The 20,716-nt window shown below is 40.4% G+C and overlaps 1 protein-coding gene across 2 annotated transcripts in view; it reads right to left on the bottom strand.

The window, feature by feature from the left end:
- LOC122557723 (TBC1 domain family member 10B) overlaps positions 1-19,795 on the bottom strand; it is a 114,353-nt gene extending 94,558 nt beyond the window's left edge. Inside the window, exons 1-6 of one of the 2 annotated variants that reach the window (XM_087996156.1) lie at positions 19,570-19,795; positions 17,587-17,674; positions 16,278-16,367; positions 15,613-15,720; positions 11,525-11,717; positions 7,768-7,893 (exon numbers count right to left, since the gene is read on the bottom strand). In XM_087996156.1, coding sequence (XP_087852282.1) covers positions 7,768-7,893; positions 11,525-11,717; positions 15,613-15,720; positions 16,278-16,367; positions 17,587-17,674; positions 19,570-19,685 — 721 coding nt within the window. In that variant the 5' untranslated portion in view covers positions 19,686-19,795. The remainder of the gene's footprint in view (positions 1-7,767; positions 7,894-11,524; positions 11,718-15,612; positions 15,721-16,277; positions 16,368-17,586; positions 17,675-19,569) is intronic. The other variant, XM_043705639.2, reaches the window with a different exon arrangement.
- Positions 19,796-20,716: the final 921 nt, after the last annotated feature.

Here is a 20,716-nt window from a genome sequence, read left to right as displayed (position 1 = left end):
GGCTGTGTGTGGGGTAAGAGCACGGAGTGGGACCAATTAGATTGCTTTTCAAAGAGCTACCACAGGCAAGAAGGGGTGAATGGCCCCCTTCTGCACTCTATCAATTGATTGCATTATTTCATTGGCAAACTCACCAACCACATTTTCCCCAACTTGCCCTCATCAAAAACTTTAATACCGCATAACACCTCTTAGATCATTCACTTGGCTGTTTCGACAGCAGGAGAGCCTCAGTTTCGTCACTCAGCACTAAAACCCTCACAACCCATTCGGAGAAATCTTTCCTTTCCTTTCTCAATCACTCAAATGAATGCACTCAAAAAAGGTGGCTAAAGTGCTCAAACTGCATGCTACTCAATGAACTGAGTAGGTTTATCATCACAGTAGGGATAGGAAAGTACAGCAGGGAAGGTGAGTTTAGTAGCAGCTGGAATGGCAGAATGGGTTTGAGGGGCAATTTGACATCTCAATATAGCATTAGAATACAGAACCAGATGACTGCTGGCTGACCTATAGTGAGTCGCTACAAGTTAACAAAAACTTGCCCATTTTTCAAAGAAGATATTTGTCATCAGGTGGGTAATAAATGGAACAACAGAGTCGGCGATGTACAGCATGGAAACAGACCCTCCAGTCCAACCCATTCATGCTGACCAGATATCCCAATCTGATCTAGTACCATCTGCCAGCACCTGGCCCATATCCCTCCAAACCCTTCCTATTCATATACCCATCCAAAGGCCTCTTAAATGTTGCAATTGTACAAGCCTCCACCACTTCCTCTGGCAGCTCATTCCATACATGTACACCTTCTGCATGAAAATGTTGCCCCTTAGGTCTCTTTTATATCTTTCCCCTCTCATCCTAAACCTATGCCTTCTAGTTCTGGAATCCCCGACTCCAGGGAAAAGATTGATCCTATCCATATATGCGACATCGCAAAACACTTCACAGCAAATTAATTACATTTTATATTGAAGCTTGAAGGAGAGAAATGTTAGCTCACAGACTGGGAGAATTCACCTGATATTTGGGACCAATGGACCTTTCGGTCTATTTGAACAAGTAGTTAGGATCAAAGTTTACTGTTCCAGCAGAAAACACTTACTTTGACTATTAACAGAATGTTACCCATTGAGCCATGTTGATAAAGATCTGCTCTTTAGGAGAGAACACTAAACACAGTTCTCTTATTCCAAACAAAAGTCCATACACACAGTTCTCTTATTCTAAAGTGCACACCCATTTTTATAGGCTATATGATTCTGAACACTCAATTATCGGCGCCAAAATGGATGATCAGTTGGAGTTCTGAATGCTGAAAGATTCTGATGCTGCATTTCTTTTCCCCAAAGACAGCATTGAAATTCCATTTATATCACTATAATCACCTGCTCCCTCCAACAGCAGCATACCTTGGCAGACTGAGAGTTTGGAAGACACGCTGCCGCAACTCACAGGCCTCCTCCAATTAACCTTCCACATTGCAACCTGTTACCACTGAGATGAACAGCAGACTCATGCAAACACATCCACCTGCAATTTCTGGTTCACGTCACATAACATCCTGATCTGATCTGGAAATACAATCACTGGTCCTTTTCTATCACTGAGACAAAAATTCTGGAACTCCCTCTTTAACAATACTGTAGGTGCATCTACATCATCAACCAAATATTAGCTGTTACACATTTCCCATGGCTGCTGGGAGACACTTATAGACTGATTGTAAAATCTTAGTCTTTGTGGAACAATTAAAAACCAGAATGTCAGACTACTTCAATGCAGTTAACTCTTGCAACCCTATATTTAAAGGTTGTCTACATTGTTGGAAAGGAAACAATGTAATTGCTGATGATTTGTCTAGAGTTCATCTTAGGTCTAGTACTAGGTACTCAAAGCTAACTATTAGTTACATTCTCATTCATTGTTTGCGTGTATGAGTAAACATGCCTCAAGTTTATAAAAAACCATTACATTTTAAAAACGGCATCCCAATCTTCTTCAGGTATTATGAAGGTATTTCCATTATTACTTTTTTTTAGGTCTACTGCTTAAAGATGGAAGGACAACAGAAGTATATATGTATTTTTCTTTATAAAATAAGTTTGGTATTAGGATACTTCAGATTTTGTTTTAAGACAGTTGCGTGGAAATCAAATGTTACAACCTAACTGCTTAGACCTGTTCAAATGAAAGTCACTTGCTGAGTTATGGTTGTCAAGAGTCGTGGCTATTTGATATTTTTCAGATGATATATGCAGTCTGCTGAGAGGTGTCATCCAACTCATTCTTTTCCAGTTTTGAAAAGTCTTCTGAGAATCTAGAGCAAGCTTCTGAGAAACTTATGGCAAGGAAGTCTTCCAGATCTCATGAATGAATTGTTTGTGGGGAAAACAATCCAAGAAACAATCGTGTGTCCCACGACATCAGTCGGTGTATGCCAAAACATACTAATCACTATCTAAAATAGGTCATAACTTATTTATTCATAAAATAACATTTGGTCAAAGTTCTTTTTGTACAGGGAATGTTCCTTCCATTTTTCTTTAAGTGATCTGTATGCACATCTATTATAAATATGTACACTTCTAAATAACTTGTCATAAGCTGACAAGTGGGAAAAAAGGAGGGGGGGTGGCATTGCTAATTAGAAATGATATAACGGCTGCAGAAAGGAAGTTTGAGGGGGATCTGCCTCTGGAGGTAGTATGGGCTGAAGTCAGAAATAGGAAAGGTGCAGTCACCTTGTTGGGTGTTTACTATAGGCCCCCCAATAGCAGCAGAGATGTGGAGAAACAGATTGGGAAACAGATTTTGGAAAGGTGCAGAAGCCACAGGGTCGTAGTCATGGCGACTTCAACTTCCCAAATATTGATTGGAAGCTCTTTAGATCAAGTAGATTGGATGGGGCGGTGTTTGTGCAGTGTGTCCAGGAAGCTTTTCTAACGCAGTATGTAGATTGTCCAACCAGAGGGGAGGCCATATTGGATTTGGTACTCGGTAATGAACCGGGACAAGTGGTGGGCTTGTTAGTGGGTGAACATTTTGGTGATGGTGACCACAATTCTGTGACTTTCACCTTGGTTATGGAGAGAGATAGGTGCGCACAACAAGGTAGATTTTATAATTGGGGGAAGGGAAATTACGATGCTGTAAGGCAGGATTTGAGGAGCATACGTTGGGAGCATAGGTTGTCAGGGAAGGATGTGGTGGAAATGTAGAACTTTTTCAAAGAGCAGATACGACGTGTCCATGATATGTATGTACCTATCAGGCAGGAAAGAAATGGTCGTGTGAGGGAGCCTTGGTTGACGAGAGAGGTTGAATGTCTGGTAAAGAGGAAGAAGGAGGCTTACATAAGGTTGAGGAAACAGGATTCAGACAGAGCAGTGGAGGGATACAGGATAGCCAGAAGGGACCTGAAGAAAGGGATTAGGAGAGCTAAGAGAGGGCATGAAAAATCGTTGGCGGATAGGATCAAGGATAACCCCAAGGCATTTTATGCGTATGTGAGAAACCTGAGAATGACGAGAACGAGGGTAGGTCCGATCAAGGACAGTAGTGGGAGACTGTGTATTGAGTCGGAAGAGATAGGAGAGGTCTTGAACAAGTACTTCTCTTCAGTATTTACGAACGAGAGGGACCGTATTGTAGAAGAGGAGTGTGAGAAATGGACTGGTAAGCCAGAAGAGATACCTGTTAGGAAGGAAGATGTGTTGGACATTTTGAACAACTTGAGGATAGACAAGTCCCCCGGGTCTGACGGGATATATCCTAGGATTATGTGGGAAGCAAGAGAGGAAATTGCAGTACCGTTGGCAATGATCTTCTCGTCTTCACTGGCAACGGGGGTGGTACCAGGGGACTGGAGAGTAGCGAATGTTGTGCCCCTGTTCAAAAAAGGGAATAGGGATAACCCCGGGAATTACAGGCCAGTTAGTCTTACTTCTGTGGTAGGCAAAGTAATGGAAAGGGTACTGAGGGATAGGATTTATGAGTATCTGGAAAGACACTGCTTGATTCGGGACAGCCAGCACGGATTTGTGAAGGGTAGGTCTTGCCTTACAAGTCTTATTGAATTCTTCGAGGAGGTGACCAAGCATGTGGATGAGGGTAGAGCAGTGGATGTAGTGTACATGGATTTTAGTAAGGCATTTGATAAGGTTCCCCATGGTAGGCTTATGCGGAAAGTCAGTAGGCATGGGATAGAGGGAAATTTGGCCAATTGGATAGAAAACTGGCTAACCAGTCGAAGGCAGAGAGTGATGGTAGATGGTAAATATTCAGCCTGGAGCCCAGTTACAAGTGGAGTTCCGCAGGGATCAGTTCTGGGTCCTCTACTGTTTGTAATTTTTATTAATGACTTAGATGAGGGAGTCGAAGGGTGGGTCAGTAAATTTGCAGATGATACGAAGATAGGTGGAGTTATGGACAGTGAGGAGGGCTGTTGTCGGCTGCAGAGGGACTTAGATATGATGCAGAGTTGGGCTGAGGAGTGGCAGATGGAGTTCAACCCTGCCAAGTGTGAGGTTGTCCATTTTGGAAGAACAAATAAGAATGTGGAATACAGGGTTAATGGTAGGGTTCTTAGTCAGGTGGAGGAACAGAGGGATCTTGGGGTCTATGTACATAGGTCTTTGAAGGTTGCCACTCAGGTGGATAGTGTTTGTAAGAAGGCCTATGGAGTATTATCGTTCATTAGCAGAGGGATTGAATTCAAGAGTCGTGAAGTGATGTTGCAGCTGTACAGGACTTTGGTTAGGCCACACTTGGAGTACTGTGTGCAGTTCTGGTCGCCTCACTTTAGGAAAGATGTGGAAGCTTTGGAGAGGGTGCAGAGAAGATTTACCAGCATGTTGCCTGGAATGGAGAGGAAGTCGTACGAGGATAGGTTGAGGGTTCTCGGCCTTTTCTCGTTGGAACGGCGAAGGATGAGAGGTGACTTGATAGAGGTTTATAAGATGATCAGAGGAATAGATAGAGTAGACAGTCAGAAACTTTTTCCCCGGGTACAACAGAGTGTTACAAGGGGACATAAATTTAAGGTGAAGGGTGGAAGGTATAGGGGAGATGTCAGGGGTGGGTTCTTTACCCAGAGAGTGGTGGGGGCATGGAATGCGCTGCCCGTGGGAGTGGTAGAGTCGGAATCATTGGCGACCTTTAAGTGGCATTTGGATAGGTACATGGATGGGTACTTAATCTAGGTTAGAAGTTCGGCACAACATCGTGGGCCGAAGGGCCTGTTCTGTGCTGTATTGTTCTATGTTCTATGTTCTTAAGCTAGTTCATGGATTTCTATTTAGAACTGGGTAGATCGGTCTATATAATTGGCTATATGGATAACTGTGTAAAACAAACACATGGTGTTACTAGTAGAATAGTGGACTTCAGGGAGTGAACTTGCCTTGGACAGAACAGACACTTGCTTTATTCACTTACAAGCTTTTATTTACAAATACTGCATTGCACACTCTACAGCTCCAACACAAGAAAACCTCTATCAGTGTGCTCTCATATAAATGAGAATTAGGTTAGCACCAAATTAATACCCACCACTCATTTTTACCAATCAACAGATATACAATTAGCACTCACTTGAGGGAGTGCAGCATGGTCACACACGTTACTTTATAACCTTACAAATAGAGGGCTCAGCCCGCTGATAGAAGAATCCACAGTATTACTTTGAAGAAAAAGGAGGAGCTCTTTCAGTATTTGATTAATATTTACTTTTCAGCTAATGTCAAAAAAAAAACGACATTTCTTTCATTCTTTGTTGTTTGTGGGACAGTATGAATTCACTGTTATGCTTCCTACATTATAACGTGCAACTCTAAAATTTTGCTTAGTTGGCTGTAAATAACTGTGGCATTTACTGAGGTCATGAAAGGCACTGCAGAAATTCCATTCTTTCACTTCATAAATATTCTAAGTGTTGCCAATTTATTTACTGTTCAAAATTCTGTGTGCCACACTATAAAACTCAGTAAGTTGTGGTAGCCTAAACTTGCCAATCTTGATGTTTGTGACTGCTCATAAGTCGATTGCTGCCACATCCAATGCTCATATCATGCCATAAAGTACAAAGACATTGCTTTAATTAGAATGCAATCTTTTATATTCCACCTACTTTAGTAAACGCAGACTGAACTAAAATTTCAATTGTCACATTATGATTTGCACAAAAACCAAATTTTTGAAAAGGTGAAAATATAAATTTGCAAACTCTCAGGTTGCTGTAGCAGCACGAGAGAATTACAGCTCAATTTCAGAAGCCTATTATACACCTGCAAACAGAACTCAAAGAGCTAACTCAAGCTGCAATTAAAACATTAATGTAAATATCCTATCATGCCAGTGCTCACTGACCTAAATTGACTTCCAGTTAGTCAATGCATCCAAATTAGATTATTCCACTTTAAGCTCAAATCATTCCATTGTCTTGTCCCTCTGAAATCTTCCTTAACGTTACATGACTTTAACCCATAGATATCCCCACTCTTATTCTGGCCTCTTACACATCCCAATTTTCAGCTGTCCAGGACACAAGCTCTGCACTTTTCTTCCTAAACCTCTATAGCCTCTTATCCTTTAAGACATTGCTCAAAGCATAGTATCTTGACCAAGTTTTGGTTACATGCCTTACATTGTCAAATTTAGTTCTACAATGCAGCTCATTATAGGCACAATGCAAATATAGTTGTTGCAATATTTTTTCTGTATTACTTCCAACTTAGGCACATCTAGGTTGGCAATAGATTGCAGAGTGAACTGGAAAACATGCTACTAGTTCCCACAAATTCCCTCTGCTAGATTTCAGCTCATTATTGCTCTTCCATTCCAATACTCTAACATGCCGGTCTGACCAAGACACATTACTTGACATTTCCACCTGTTGCACTCCTTGCAACATTACGTTAAGGGAGGATGGATTAATTCAAAATCAATCAGGGTTTTACTTTAATTATATAGAATCCGGGGTAGTGCAAGTGCTCTTGAATAAACTATTGGCTGGTTTAAAAACAGAAAACTTTCATATTTAAAGCCTTAAAAAGATATTCAACTGCAAATATTTCTGCAAAGTAAAACCCACAATTCTCTCTCACTTTTTCTAAAATGCGAAGTGCCCAATTTATAACCAGACCTTAAAAGAATTGTTCTGTTAGCTGGAGTACTACTGCCCTCTTTTGGCTGATAGCTATACACACACACACACAGAACAGGGGTTTCAGTCAAGTTCTCATATTTCCGCTCGTGGACGGACTTCTGCAGAAACACCAAGGAGGGTTCTTCAGGATACCATTGCAACTACTTAATAATTAATATTTCGTTTAGACTTTCAACCATGCCCTTAAGTTTTAAATCCACAAAGTGTATACTCAAGAGGTTGAAATGTTATGGCATGAAGCAGGATGCTTAGCTGAACACTGAATATTCTTCCACACTGACTTGACACACTAAGAACCATTTTAACATTTTATAATCAATTGCCTTTAATGACACAAGTTAACAAACTTGTGTGTCATTAAACAAATTTCCATAACAATTCACAGCCACAGGATGTTCCCCCAAAGCACTTGACAGCCAACAAAGTTTCTTTCTAAAAGAACGAGTATGCACTATTATAACGTGGGAAACATACCAGCCAATTCACATACGGAAAACTCTCTCTCCTCCCTCCCAGTGATGGATAACAATCTCTGGGATACTTACTCTGCATTAAAGACGTACTGAAATGATAGGAGCAATGGTGCTGGCTCTTACCTTGGCAGTAGCCAATCTGGGGATTATACTTGGCATATGCAGAGAGGATCCTGAAGAGTTTTGCCTGCCCTTCTTTTGCCTCTGGATTTTTACCCATTAGGGAACAGTGAGTGGGAAATGATCTTTCTGCAAGAAACAAACATCATTATTACACTGTGTGCTTAAATAAAAATTGTATTTTTATATAAAATGACATTTATATTCCATGCTGCAATAAAAAAACTATGAAATACTTAGGCCCATAAAAATCATTAGCTTATGGGTTGGTTCCAATAACTGCAGATGAGATGATATAAAACTGAGTGGCTAGAACGGAACAGGAAAGACTAAACAGGTTGAGCTCTTGTCCCAAGATGGAGGGATTACCCAAGAACAACAAGTAGTAGTCCAATAGAGTAGATACAAGTGTTTCCACTCGTGGGATATCAAAATTATATATCAAGCAAGCAATATAGATTTCCTGTAACAAGTACGCATTAACAATTAAAGATGTGAACATATAAAGATAGGAGTTCATAGTGTAATCACGTTAGTTTCAATAGGATTGCTTAATATAATCATGTGTATTAACTTGGATTATGAATTATGCAACCAGGTTTGGGTAAAGATCGGGTGAGTAATATGTAATACTTTCATTGGCAAGTATTCTGTTAGAGTGGCCAATTGGAAGCTGTAAGAACAATGTAAAACCTTTCTGTTGCAAAAAAATTTGAGCTGCATGCCATTTACTCGATGCACGCATCTCCCACGCATGCATGAATAAATGTCTTGTCTGGTCTTAGAGGAAATAAAGGGTTAAACTCACCCAGTCAAACATTTAGGGGCCATAAATATAAGGTAGTCACTAAGAAAATTCTATTAGAACAATCAAAGGAATTATCCAAGACCGATCAGAGATTCAGACACACATTCAAGGGAAGCTAGATGAACATGAGAGAAAGGATTAAGAAAATACAGTACTGATAGGATGAGATGAAGTAGAGCTGAATACTACCATAGCTCAGTTGGGTTGAATAGCCAATAGTCTATGTAGTACAATTATATGTAATTGATCTAAAATTCTGCTGTCCACATCCTAACTTTTACCAAATACCAGTTATGTTCTTTGACCCAGACTAGCTCAAAGTCCAGTAATATTTGAAGTTTAAAATTCTCATCCACGTTTTCAAATTCCTCCATGTTCTTGCTCTGCTCAGTCTCTAACATTGCCTAGCCCTCCAACCCTCTGGGATCTCCACGCTCCTCCAGCTCTAACATTGGCGACTGTGCAGTCAGTTGCTGGGAAACAAAGCTTTGGAATTCTTCCTGTAAAATTACCCCTCCATCTCCCCTTCTTTTAAAAACCCTTCTGAGCATACTCCTGCTAAGCATCTTTAAGTGCTGTTTGTGTAAAAAAAACTAAAATTTTTCATTAACCAAAATACCAAATAATTACATTATGACATGATTTCAAAGTTGCAAATAATGGCTTGATGAATGATATTTAATCAAGGTGACCTTCTCATCCCTCTAAAGTAAAATCTTACACAAAGAAACATGAAACAAGAAGGGGGTGTTGGGTCAGGGCTTGAAGTCACATCGTGGTGTGAATCCCTTTTTGCTGCAGCTGTTAGTTCAAACATAATTGGCTCCGTGACTTGCTGGGAGTGTGAATTGATAACGTGTGGGTGTGGGGGTGGAGGAGAGGGGCAAAGAGCAAGTGGGTTAACTGTTGTCATTTGAACTGATTAAGGTTCAAGAAAGAGGCACAGAGCAGAAAATCAGAAGAATTTGAGTCAAATCAGCTTCAAAGAGACAAATAGAGAAAAAGGAAAAATTGAGGAAGCAAGAATAATTTGCAACTGACATTTTCAAATCTCAAACAACTTATGAGTTATAGGAATCAGATTAATGGTTTAAATTAATGGCAAGAAGAGTTAGTTAGTATTGTATTAATTATCATTCCATTAAAAGGCACTCAAATTCCAGCCCTAACTTTGCTGACACTGTCTTCACTTACACCCTTGTGTTATTCCCAAATTAACACCCTGGTCCTATACTTCCTGTATTGATCAGTATGAATACCAGACTTTCATCTTGAATTTGTCTATCAGACAGGTACAATGCAAACAAGGTCAGCATATCTAATTGGCTTCAGATAATGGTTGGCGAGCTGTTTTATTGATCAATGTCAGTCTGTAGCATACAGGCACACCTAGTGTTGCTAAGGAAGGATCTTCAAGATTTTGGCTGTTCTGTTATCTCTCCTTGCCCTGTTAAAAAGTGTGGCTTTGGAAAAGCACAGAAGGTCAGGCAGCGTCTGAGGAGCAGGAGAATCGACGTTTTGGGGATAAGCCCTTCATTAGAAATGTGGTGGATGTGGGTGGGGAGGGAGGAGTGGGGGAGCAGGGGGCTGAGATATAAATTGGAGTGAGGATGTCAGGTGGGGGTGAGACAGCTAGGAAGGTGATAGGTAGATGCAGGTAGGGGGTGGTAGTGATAAGTTGGAGCAAAAAGGTGGAACAGATAGGTAGAAAGGAAGATGGATAGGTAGGACAGTTTAAGAGGGTGGTGCCAAGTTGGAGGATTGGATCTACTAACTCACCTCCACCATATTTTTATCTCATCCTCCTTCTGCCATGTCTACTCCCCAACCCCCATTCCCAATGAAGGGCTTACACCAGAAACGTTGATTCTTTGGATACCGCCTGACCTGTTGTGTGTTTCCACCGACACACTTTTCCACTCGGATCTCCAGCATCTGCAGTCTTCACTTTCTCCTCTCACCATAACCACCCCACACTGCCCTACGTCAATTCTATGTCCTTGTCTCTCATTATGCCCTTGTATCCATCCCAAAAACTTGATACCATCAGTCTTGTAATAACTCAGCTACAGTGTTCTCTCTGGAAGCTAGAAATCACAATACTAGGTTATAATCCGACAGGTTTATTTGGAAGTACAAACTTTCAGAGCGCTGCTCCTTCAGCAAACAGCTACTGGGTCAGGATCATAGAGCACAATTTGTATTAAAAGATCAAAGAGTCATACAACTGATGTGATGTATTGAACAAATTAGATTGCTGTTAAGTCTTCAAAATAGTCAGGGACTGGTTCATTTGTTCCACCCACTCACTGTTTTTTTTCTTTATCACCCACATTTTGACATTCATTAGTCAACCATTGGTGGGACAATATACAGTCTAAGCAAACGTGGCGTTAGGTAGCTGTGCCTGTATGCAAAGGTTGGTGGCATAAAGTTAAATCCTTCAGTAATTCTTCTTTCCTCTTTGCATGAAGTGTCAGTTATGGTCAATTAGCATGACACCAATCTGCAAGTACTTAAATTCTTCCAGACACCCTTCTACAAACATACTGTGCATTCAAATATATGGACTACAAAATTGTCAGGCAGAACAGGTTCAGCTTCATATTCAACATATGTGATTGTATCCACCACCACCCAAGAACAGAAGAAACAGAAGTAGGTGCAGGCCAATCAGCCCTTCCAGTCTGCTTCAACATGGCAGGAGCGTTCTCCTGTCCTACCTTCATGTCCCATAATTTCCACAAAGATGAAAAAAAATGATCGATCTCAGTCTAAAAAAAACCTATTGACTGAGGATCCAATGCTGTTTAATGGTACAAAATTCCAAATATACACACACCCTTCAGTGGAGAAAATGTCTAGTCTCAGACCTAAATGTTTAGCCCTTTAGAACTATCACCTGACAAGGAGCATCAAATCCATCATGATCACAAAATTTAGCCACCTTACCAACATCGAGGACAATCTGTCTTAATGTTTCAATGGTGATCTCAGGGTTGCGATTAGCTGTCAGGTTGGGAGCTGTGCTGTCTGTTTCTGCCTTCTCTTTATCTGCATTTTCTAGTGTAGAAATGGCCACCTGCACCCCATACTCATTCACGCCAAGCCTTGCCAGCTGACTGCGCAGTTCCTCCACATACTCCTGCAAGAAATACAGAGTTATTTTTAAACCATGCCATTCTTAAGTTAATTTGTCCTCAAGCATTCCTCAATAAAACACCAGATAGGCCTCATCTGGAGTATTGCATTCAGTTCAGTGCAATACATTTTAGAAAGGATAGTAAACTCTAAGGGAAAGTGGAGAGGGCACTTACTCTCTTGAGAGGGGGAGAACCACAATTAAGTCAAACAGACAGGAGATGCAAGATCAGGGAAAGTTATGGGGAGATGTACATAAATACTAAAGATGGAGGGATTGTTACACAGTAAATAAGAGAAACCCTCATTCCACTGGCTGAAGGTTAGTAACCAGAGGACAACAGCTTGAATTTTTGTCGTCAGACAAAATTCCTCATCTCAATCTGAAATGGATGACGTCTTACTCCAAGATTATGGCCTTTGATCCTAGACTATCACAAAGGGAAATAACCTCTTTGCAGCCAACTTGTCAAGCCTAAGAACCTTCTATGTTTCAATAAGGTCACCTCTCATTTTTCTAAGCTCAAATTAACATCGGTCGCACCTATTCACCCTCTCCTCAGAAGAAAATCCCTTTATACCAGGATCAATCTAGATTTAAAAAAAAAATGAAAAGAAAACCCACAATCATTCAATTTGAGATGTGGTCTTGAATAGTTTTATCAATATCTCCCTAATTTATACTCCATTGCCTTTGAAATAAAGGGCCAATGGTGAATGTGCCTTTCCTATTACCGGCTGAATTTGGATGCTACCTTTGTGAGATTTATGCACAACGACACACAAATCTCTGTGCTGCAGCTTTCTGCAGTCTTTCTCCATTTAAATAATATTCAATTCAATATTTCTTCCTGCCAACATGCATACCAGACCTTTTCCCACATTATATTCCATCTACCCAAGTCCTTCTATAAACACAGTCACCTTCACTACTTGCCTACCCACCTTCTCTAGTCTTATCTGCAAATTTGGTGGTAACATATTCATTTGTCATCTATGTTACTAATATAGAACCATTACATCCCCACAGTGTAAAAGCAGCCATTTGGCCCATCGAGTCCACACTGACTCACCAAAGAGCAGCCCATCCAAACCTACCCCCTACCAAATCCCTGTAACCCTGCATTTCCAATAGCTAATCCACCTAGCCTATGTATAACATACATTGGAAATACTTGTGGCCTCACCACAGATCCCTGTTGCACTCCACTTGTTCCAAGTTGCCATCCTGAAAATACTCCCTTTAACCCTCCATTAGTTAGACAATCCTCGATCCAGTCTACTAAACTACCCCTAATACCATGCCTTACCTTTTTACATGACCTAGTGTGTGGTACCTTAAATGTCTTTTGGAAATCCAATACATCACATTGATTGTTTTCCCTTTATTATGTTACTTCCTCAAAGACTTCCAATTAATATGTCAAACATTATTTCTCCTTTATGAAGGCATGCTGACTGTTTGATTGTATAATGTATCTCTAAATGCACATCCATTTTCCTCCAACACTGGGGCACATGGATTTCCAGAAGGTATTTCACATCAGACTTGCGATGGGAGTTATTGGTCATGGTATAAAAGGGACAATAGCTATATGGATGCAAAATTGGCTGCATGATAGGAAACGGTAATGGTCAGTGGATACTTTCTGATCTGAAGAAAGTTTTATAGTGGACCTTCCTGGGGTTGGTATTGGGATCTTTGCTTTTCCTGGTATATATTCATGATCTAGATCTTTGGGTGAAGGGGACATTATCAAAGTTTACAGATGACATAAAACTTGGAAGAATTGTAAACGTTGAGCAGAAGAGTGTAGAACTCAAAGGACATTAACAAGTTGGGGGAGTAGCCACACAGGTGGCAGATGAGGTTCAATGCAAAGTAGTGAGTGGGGATGTACTTTGGTCTAGAGAACATTGAGAGACAAGAAAAATAGGAGGTATTAATTCTAAAGTGGGTGCAGGAGAAGAAGGGCAATTGTATATGTGCACAGATCATTGAAGGTGACAGGAAAGGTGGAGATAGCAGTTAATAATGCTTAGAGTGTTCTAAGCCTTATTAATGGAGGCATAGAGTACAATGGCAAGGAGGTGATCTCAGCTGCAGTACTGTATATAGCTGTGGGTGTCATATTATAGGAAAGATGTAAATGCATTGGAGATGGTGTAGGAGCAATTTACAAGAATGGTTCCAGGAAAGATAAGCTTCAGTTGCAAGGATAGACTGAAAAGTTAGGGACTGTCCTTGCAGAAGAAGAGGCAGAGAGGAAACTTGATACAGATTTCCAAATCATGAGAGGGCTGGATCTTCCTCATAAAAGAAAAGTGAATGAGAGCGCATAGATTTAAAGTGACGTGCAAACTAAGCAAGAGCGATGATTTGCCATTGAGGGCTTCAAGAGGGCATTAGATGAATATTTGGATAAACAGTGTGCAGGGTTTCAGGGAAAGGCAGGAGATTGGTACTGGGTAATCGAACTAGGCAGGTACCATGGGCCAAATGGCCTCCTTCTGCACTGTAACAATTCTGTGATTCTATGACAGATGTGAATTGAACTGGCCTACAGTTAGATGTTCTTTGTCTTCCTTTTTCGACAAGAGGGAGACATTGGCAGTTTTCCAATTCTCCAGGACATTTCCATGATCTAAAGATTCTTGGAAGATTACAAGCAGTGCACCTACTAACTCTGTAGCTACTTCCAATAACATCTTAGGATGCAACCCATTAGGTCTTGGAGACTTCAGTCATTAGCCCCATTAGTTTACCTTGTACTTTTTTGTGACAGTCACCATGCTTCCTTCCTCCCCCACTTTAGTGCCCTTGATTAATTAGGATATTTGGAATGCTATTAGTTACTTGTAAATTGAAGACTGGTGCAAAATATTTATTTACCTCCCTAGCCATTTCCTAGTTCCTCATTATTATTTCTTCATGTTCATTCTCTATGTTCACTTTGGCCTCTCTTTTCACCTATATTTAAAAAGCTATTTACTTGTTTCCCCTCAGTTTATATTTCCCTCTATAATTTTTATGGCTATATTTCATTGGCTTTTAACATTTTCCCAATCCTCTGATTTACCACTAATTTTTGCCACATTGTATGTTCTGTTTTGTTTGGCTTGGTACGAACCTCTGCTTCCTTCCTTTATCCCCTTCCCAGAAATCATCTTCACAGGGATCTTGTTTTGCTAAGAGTCACAAACTATTTTTGCTCAACATCTGCTATTGTTCCTCAAATTATCTTTTCTGCTAAATGCCTTTCCTAATCCAACTCTGCCTTTATACCTTTGTAACTACCCTTATTTAAATTTAGCACATGCTTCTGACCCAAGTTACTCCCCCTCAAACCAAATTCGACCAGGATAGAATCATTGCTTCCCAGGGGAACTTTTATTAAGTTTAATTAAGATTGTCTCATTACATAGTACCAGATCCAAAGTAGCCTGAACTCAGGTTGAATCCACAATATATTATTTCAGGAAACAGTCCCAAATACAGTATGAATTATTCCATGTTGCTTTCTTTGCTAATTTGAATTTCCCCAATCAATATGAAAATCACCTGTGATTAATATAATTTTATTCCCCCAGATATCACGATAATATTTAGAAGAATAGCAGGGACGTTCTCACCAACTCTTGGTCAACATTTGCTCATCAACCAACAGCATTAAAATTATAACACTGCTGCACATGCGAGTTTGCTGTGTGCAAATTAACTATGGTGTTTGCTGCCACATAACAACAATACCTGTACTTCAAATGTATTTAGTATCTGCAAAGGTGGTGAAAGACTGCATAAATGTACATCTGTCTCTTTTTGATAATTTCTATCAAGTATGATTTTAAAACAAAAAAACAATATGCAAGCACTGCTGATGAAAAATAGCTTTCTTCACCTGGTAGGTGTGACTACTACTCTGTTTAGCGAGGTCACTGCCCAAAAGGCATTTCCACAGACGTCCACGTAATTTGATGGGAACACCATCTTCAAGGAAGACATGAATCTGAAATAAATTTCAGTTAAAAAAAAAACTATGAACACTCTCTATAAAGTAATCAATTGCAAAATCAGTTTAACAATAATATACAAGGAGTGAATTATTTTGCATGTAAGCAGAGATGGGTTTTCTAAAAGATTTCCAACTTTGCAATGTGGGATCAGGATCGACTTTCCCTTCCCTCACACAGAGCAAAGCTAGATCGAGATAGCTCTGTAATCTTTATCACTGTTTAAATATCAAAAATATTCAGATGCCTGAGTGAATAAACTCAGCTCATTTCACAATTGAACAGTTTTTTTTTTAAAAAGCCAAAAGAACTGTGGATGCTGTGAATCAAGAACAAAACAGCAGTTGCTAGAAAAGTCCAGCAGCTTCTGTGAAGAGAAATCAGTGTTAACATTTCGAATCCAGTAACCCTCCTCAGAACTCAACTTTTTTTTTGGTTTGTTTTTACAATTGGAAACACTAAACTGGGATTGGTAAATGGCACTCGCAATGCTGGATCATTAAAAAAAATTCATCTGGTTTACCAATGCTCTGGAGTGGAAAAAAAGCACCACCATATTTAGTCTGCGCTTGTGAGAGATTCTGCTCCTCACCAATGGGACTTGCTTCTTAGAAAAGAAAAAAAAACTGAGGATGCTGGAAATCTGAAAAGAAAAAAATAGAGATTGTGCTGGGAGGAGAGACGTACTGGAGTGAACCAAAGAAGAGTCATACTGAACTTGAAACGTTAACTTTCTCTCTCCATGAGCATGCCATAACTGCTGAGTTTCTTCAGTGCTGGCTTTATCCTGAACTATTAAAATGGTCTAACAAGTTACCTTGTTGTGTCAAAGCTCCATGAACCATCCAGCTTGCAGGGGTACATATCCCTACCATCACCTTCTCAAGGGCCATGGAGCTCACCTTTCATTAACATAGCAGTACCACAAAATCAATAACATTGTTACTATGATTAGTCAATCATTCTAACCTCTATCAATAAGTCAAAACAGACCTAAGACATTAGGTGATGAAATCCTCAAGTGCTGGAGAGTTCTGGGAACTACAGGTCAAAAACTCACTTGTTCCTCCCATGTTCACTGCACTCATTTATTGCCTCATAATTCACTATCTGCCACTCTAAAGTATTACTGTACTTCTTATTGAGAATTAACCTCCCATGTCTCTTCAGGGTTCTCATTAAATACCCTTCAGTCACAAATTTCTTTCAGTTTTGAATTTATCCACTTCAAAACTCAGGCTGACGTCCTGATTCTACTATTCTGGACAAGGTGAAACAAATCATTACACTTCATTGCACAGTATTTAGCATAAGTCATGTAGCGTTATATTTTGTAGTTTGTGCTCATCATGCCTCCACCATTGCTGCTTTGTGACAAACCATGTTAGAGAGATCAGTGGAGGGTCAAGTCACCATCTAATTTACCCCACACCCTTGGGTTTTGGAATGACATAGCCACTGCTTGACCCTTACCTACGTGCAGAAAGATTAGAAATTTGCCGGCTGGCAATTCATGGGATGAAATCAATTACTTCCATGTCATCATGTACACAAATTGCAAAATAATCCAAAATTGATCTTTTTGAAAGAACTAGTGAGTTGGCATTAAGGTTACTCAGCATTTTCAGCCAGAAGAAAGAGACAAATAGTCTATAAATTCCTCAAAAGGAGGAAAATCATGAGTATTTGTTAGTTTCTTTTTACAGGTCAGTCCAGACCTGAGCTTCATTCACAATCTCATGTGAGGGATAATGGAGGTAAGGAAGGAAAGAAAACATCACATTTGTGTGAAACATGCTTACAACTGGCACACAACATTTTAAAAGAAAAAACTTTTTAGTAGTTTGCAATATTCCCTTTACCTTTTCCATGCATGATGCACCAGCCTCATTCCAATTGCTAAGCATTTTCTGCCATGATTCCAGCTTGGAAGCACTGACATTTGGGTAGCTGTGAACCGAGGTACAAGAGGTTAATCCATAAGAACAGAGCGAGACACAAGGAGACATGCAGGCAGACAGGAGAGAGATGGAGAAGGGCATTGACAAAGGGTTCATGAGGACAGACAGAGAGAATGGAAAGAAGTACATGAGAGTTAAACAGACACAGACAAAGAACAGGAAAAGATAGACAGGATGTGATTAAAGGAGAAAATAAGAAATAAATCAAGAAATGGAGAGAAAGAGAGCATGCATAAACATTTTAAAATAATACTGTATCTTTCAAAACCTTGTTATCCCTGGGCACATTACAACCAATTGAGTACAGTCACAGTTGTAGCACAAAGAAACCACACAGCCAACTTATGAACTGAAAGCAGCCAAAGAGCAATGACATACATGTACAGATAACCAGGTAAAGTGTACTTGCTCTTCTCCAAAATGGCATCATAGGATCCACCTGAGAGAGTGAGCAGAGCCTTGTTTCATCCACATGGCAGCATTTCTGATAGGGCATGTCAATCTGGATAATACGCTTCGATCTCTGCCTGGGTGTAGTGAGCTTACTACAACTAAACCATGTTGATATAACAGATAAAAATAATCCCTGGTATGGTGTAGAAACAAGTGACAACTTGCCACCCCTTTTAAACATTCACATCCCCAAATTAGCCTTTCGAAATCAAATCGAAAAGATCTGGCAGAGTGTAAAATGGAAGGCCAATGTGTCGTGTATTGCTACAGAGAATTTCATCACCATTAGTTTTCCACAAATTGTTGAAGAGCGTACATCATTTTCGATTTTAGTTCATAGATTTTGCGAACTCGTCATAAAGTCCCAGAAGGGTTTAAAGTAGCAATCCGGATAAACTTAATGCTCTCTTAACTTTGCACACTAATGAGACTCAAGTGTGCGACCATTTTTCAATGGAAATTGTGCTGTCCCATAAAATTCTGGGCAATATTTAGGGGCACAGGAACAAAAGTACACAATTTAGTCTCGCAAACTGTCCGACCATTCAGTGAAATCTGTAACTTCATCTTTCCCCCATTTTCATTAAAGAAATTTGTTCAGACTGTATCAATTTCAATTTTAAAAATTAAGACCTGAACGAGATGCTATTGTCCCTTACTGAAGTAAATTCTAAAATTCTACCAGCCTTCGCATGAAGCGCTGGCTCCTAATTCCACTCCCTGAACGCCTTGGTTTTAAATTGATATTGTTGTAAACCCCACTCTTCGACTCTGGAACTGGCAGTAGTTTCCGTTTCCATTTTCCAATGAACACATAATTGCTGGTGGACACATTTCGCGTCCTGATTTCAGAGTAAGCTCACGTTGCGTAAAAACTGCCGGGCGGATTGCATCTGCAGTAGCTTGTACTTGCAACCGTTCACGCTATTGGTATTCTTTCCGCATAACGAAAGCACTGTTGCCAGAAAGGGAAGTCACAGATTCAAACCACTTTCAATAGTTGCACCATTCGATAAATTACGACCTTGCCTTGTCGCGGTTGAGATTAACAAACCGCACGGATTTCTCACTGGAACACTGAATGAAACTGTCGAATACACTGCACAATAGTGACAGTTGCGGAATTGAGTAGCTGGCTGTATACCAGCGACTCAACCCAGTCCTCAAACAACAATAAAGCCGACAGGGCATTCAGCGGCCAACATGATTCCCGGTAGGAATCCAGTTTCCTGCAACAGGTGCGCCTGCCCAGCCACAACCAATTCTTTCTGAACTGCAGTCTTGATTCAAAAGGTTACTGCAGGCTCTTTTCACTTGTTTGTTTTTTGTTTATGGTTGTAGCTTTGTATATAATTGATCGTAGAAGTGAGATTCGGGGTCTGAGTATTTAATACGAGCCTTGGGCAGGGTTAGTAAGGAACAGACACTTGCCTGTATTCATGGCTGCGGTGTTCCTGCTTCCACTTATCGCAATGCCTCCGAAACACCGCGAAGCCAAACTGGTCGAAGCCCAGCACGCATGGCTTCTCGGTCAAACGGCTGCTCATATTAGCCCGAGAACCGGTTATCTTAATTTCCAAGCCCTTCCCGAGCCCCAGCAACAACGCCGAGCTCCCCTCCAGCCGCTGCTCCCCAGTCAAATCAAAAGCACTTTCGAATCTAGCGCCACTGCCCCCTGCCACGCCCCCAACCTCTCCGGATTGGACAGGACGTCTGATTGACAGCGGCTGTCCGACCAATAGGAAGCCCCACCGCTGTTGAGTGGGCCCAAACTTGCAGCCAAGCTTCGGCTTTTGTTACTCTGATTTCAGGAAGAAAGAAGGACAATGTTTTCAAAACATTCTCCTGCTTATAACACCTCCTCCCATTCTTTTCCAAAACTATATGTTTTTTGCTTGCCAAAATCTTTTCTCCTTCAATGTTCTCACTGCACGCTGTAGTCATGGAGCTGTCCAGATGCAAACAGTTGGCGAGAGGGAGAACAGTAAATCCATACACTCCTTATGTGTGATATCCGCACAATATACACCCAGGTCTTAACTAAGTTTAGGTGGCAGTTTTATCAATGGAGGTGATACATTTGATATTAATATATTTTAATCTCATATTTATCAATTGATGCATTTCCACTGTAATGACATCACAATGACAGTAACATCACCAGTGGCTTTAATTTTAAGCTTTAAAATAAACATATTTCATCGGATGCATATTATCCAAATAAAATTAAGGTTTTCTGTTTATAATTTCGATCATGATTAATTTAAATACATCTTGTTCCCTAATAACATATGATTACAAGCTTGAGGTTGCTGGTAATGAGAATGGAACATAGAGTCATAGAGTCATAGAGATGTACAGCATGGAAACAGACCATTCGGTCCAACCCATCCATGCCGACCAGATATCCCAACCCAATCTAGTCCCACTTGCCAGCACCTGGCCCATATCCCTCCAAACCCTTCCTATTCATATACCCATCCAAATGCCTCTTAAATGTTGCAATTGTACCAGCCTCCACCACTTCCTCTGGCAGCTCATTCCATACATGTACCACCCTCTGCATGAAAAAGTTGCC

The sequence above is a fragment of the Chiloscyllium plagiosum genome, unplaced genomic scaffold, assembly GCF_037043375.1.
Source record: "Chiloscyllium plagiosum isolate Xiang-an unplaced genomic scaffold, Cpla_swu_hap1 HiC_scaffold_18, whole genome shotgun sequence".
NCBI classification, from domain to species: domain Eukaryota; kingdom Metazoa; phylum Chordata; class Chondrichthyes; order Orectolobiformes; family Hemiscylliidae; genus Chiloscyllium; species Chiloscyllium plagiosum.
The sequence above is the reverse complement of the archived record's forward strand: the minus strand, read 5'-3'. Positions and strand labels throughout refer to the sequence as shown.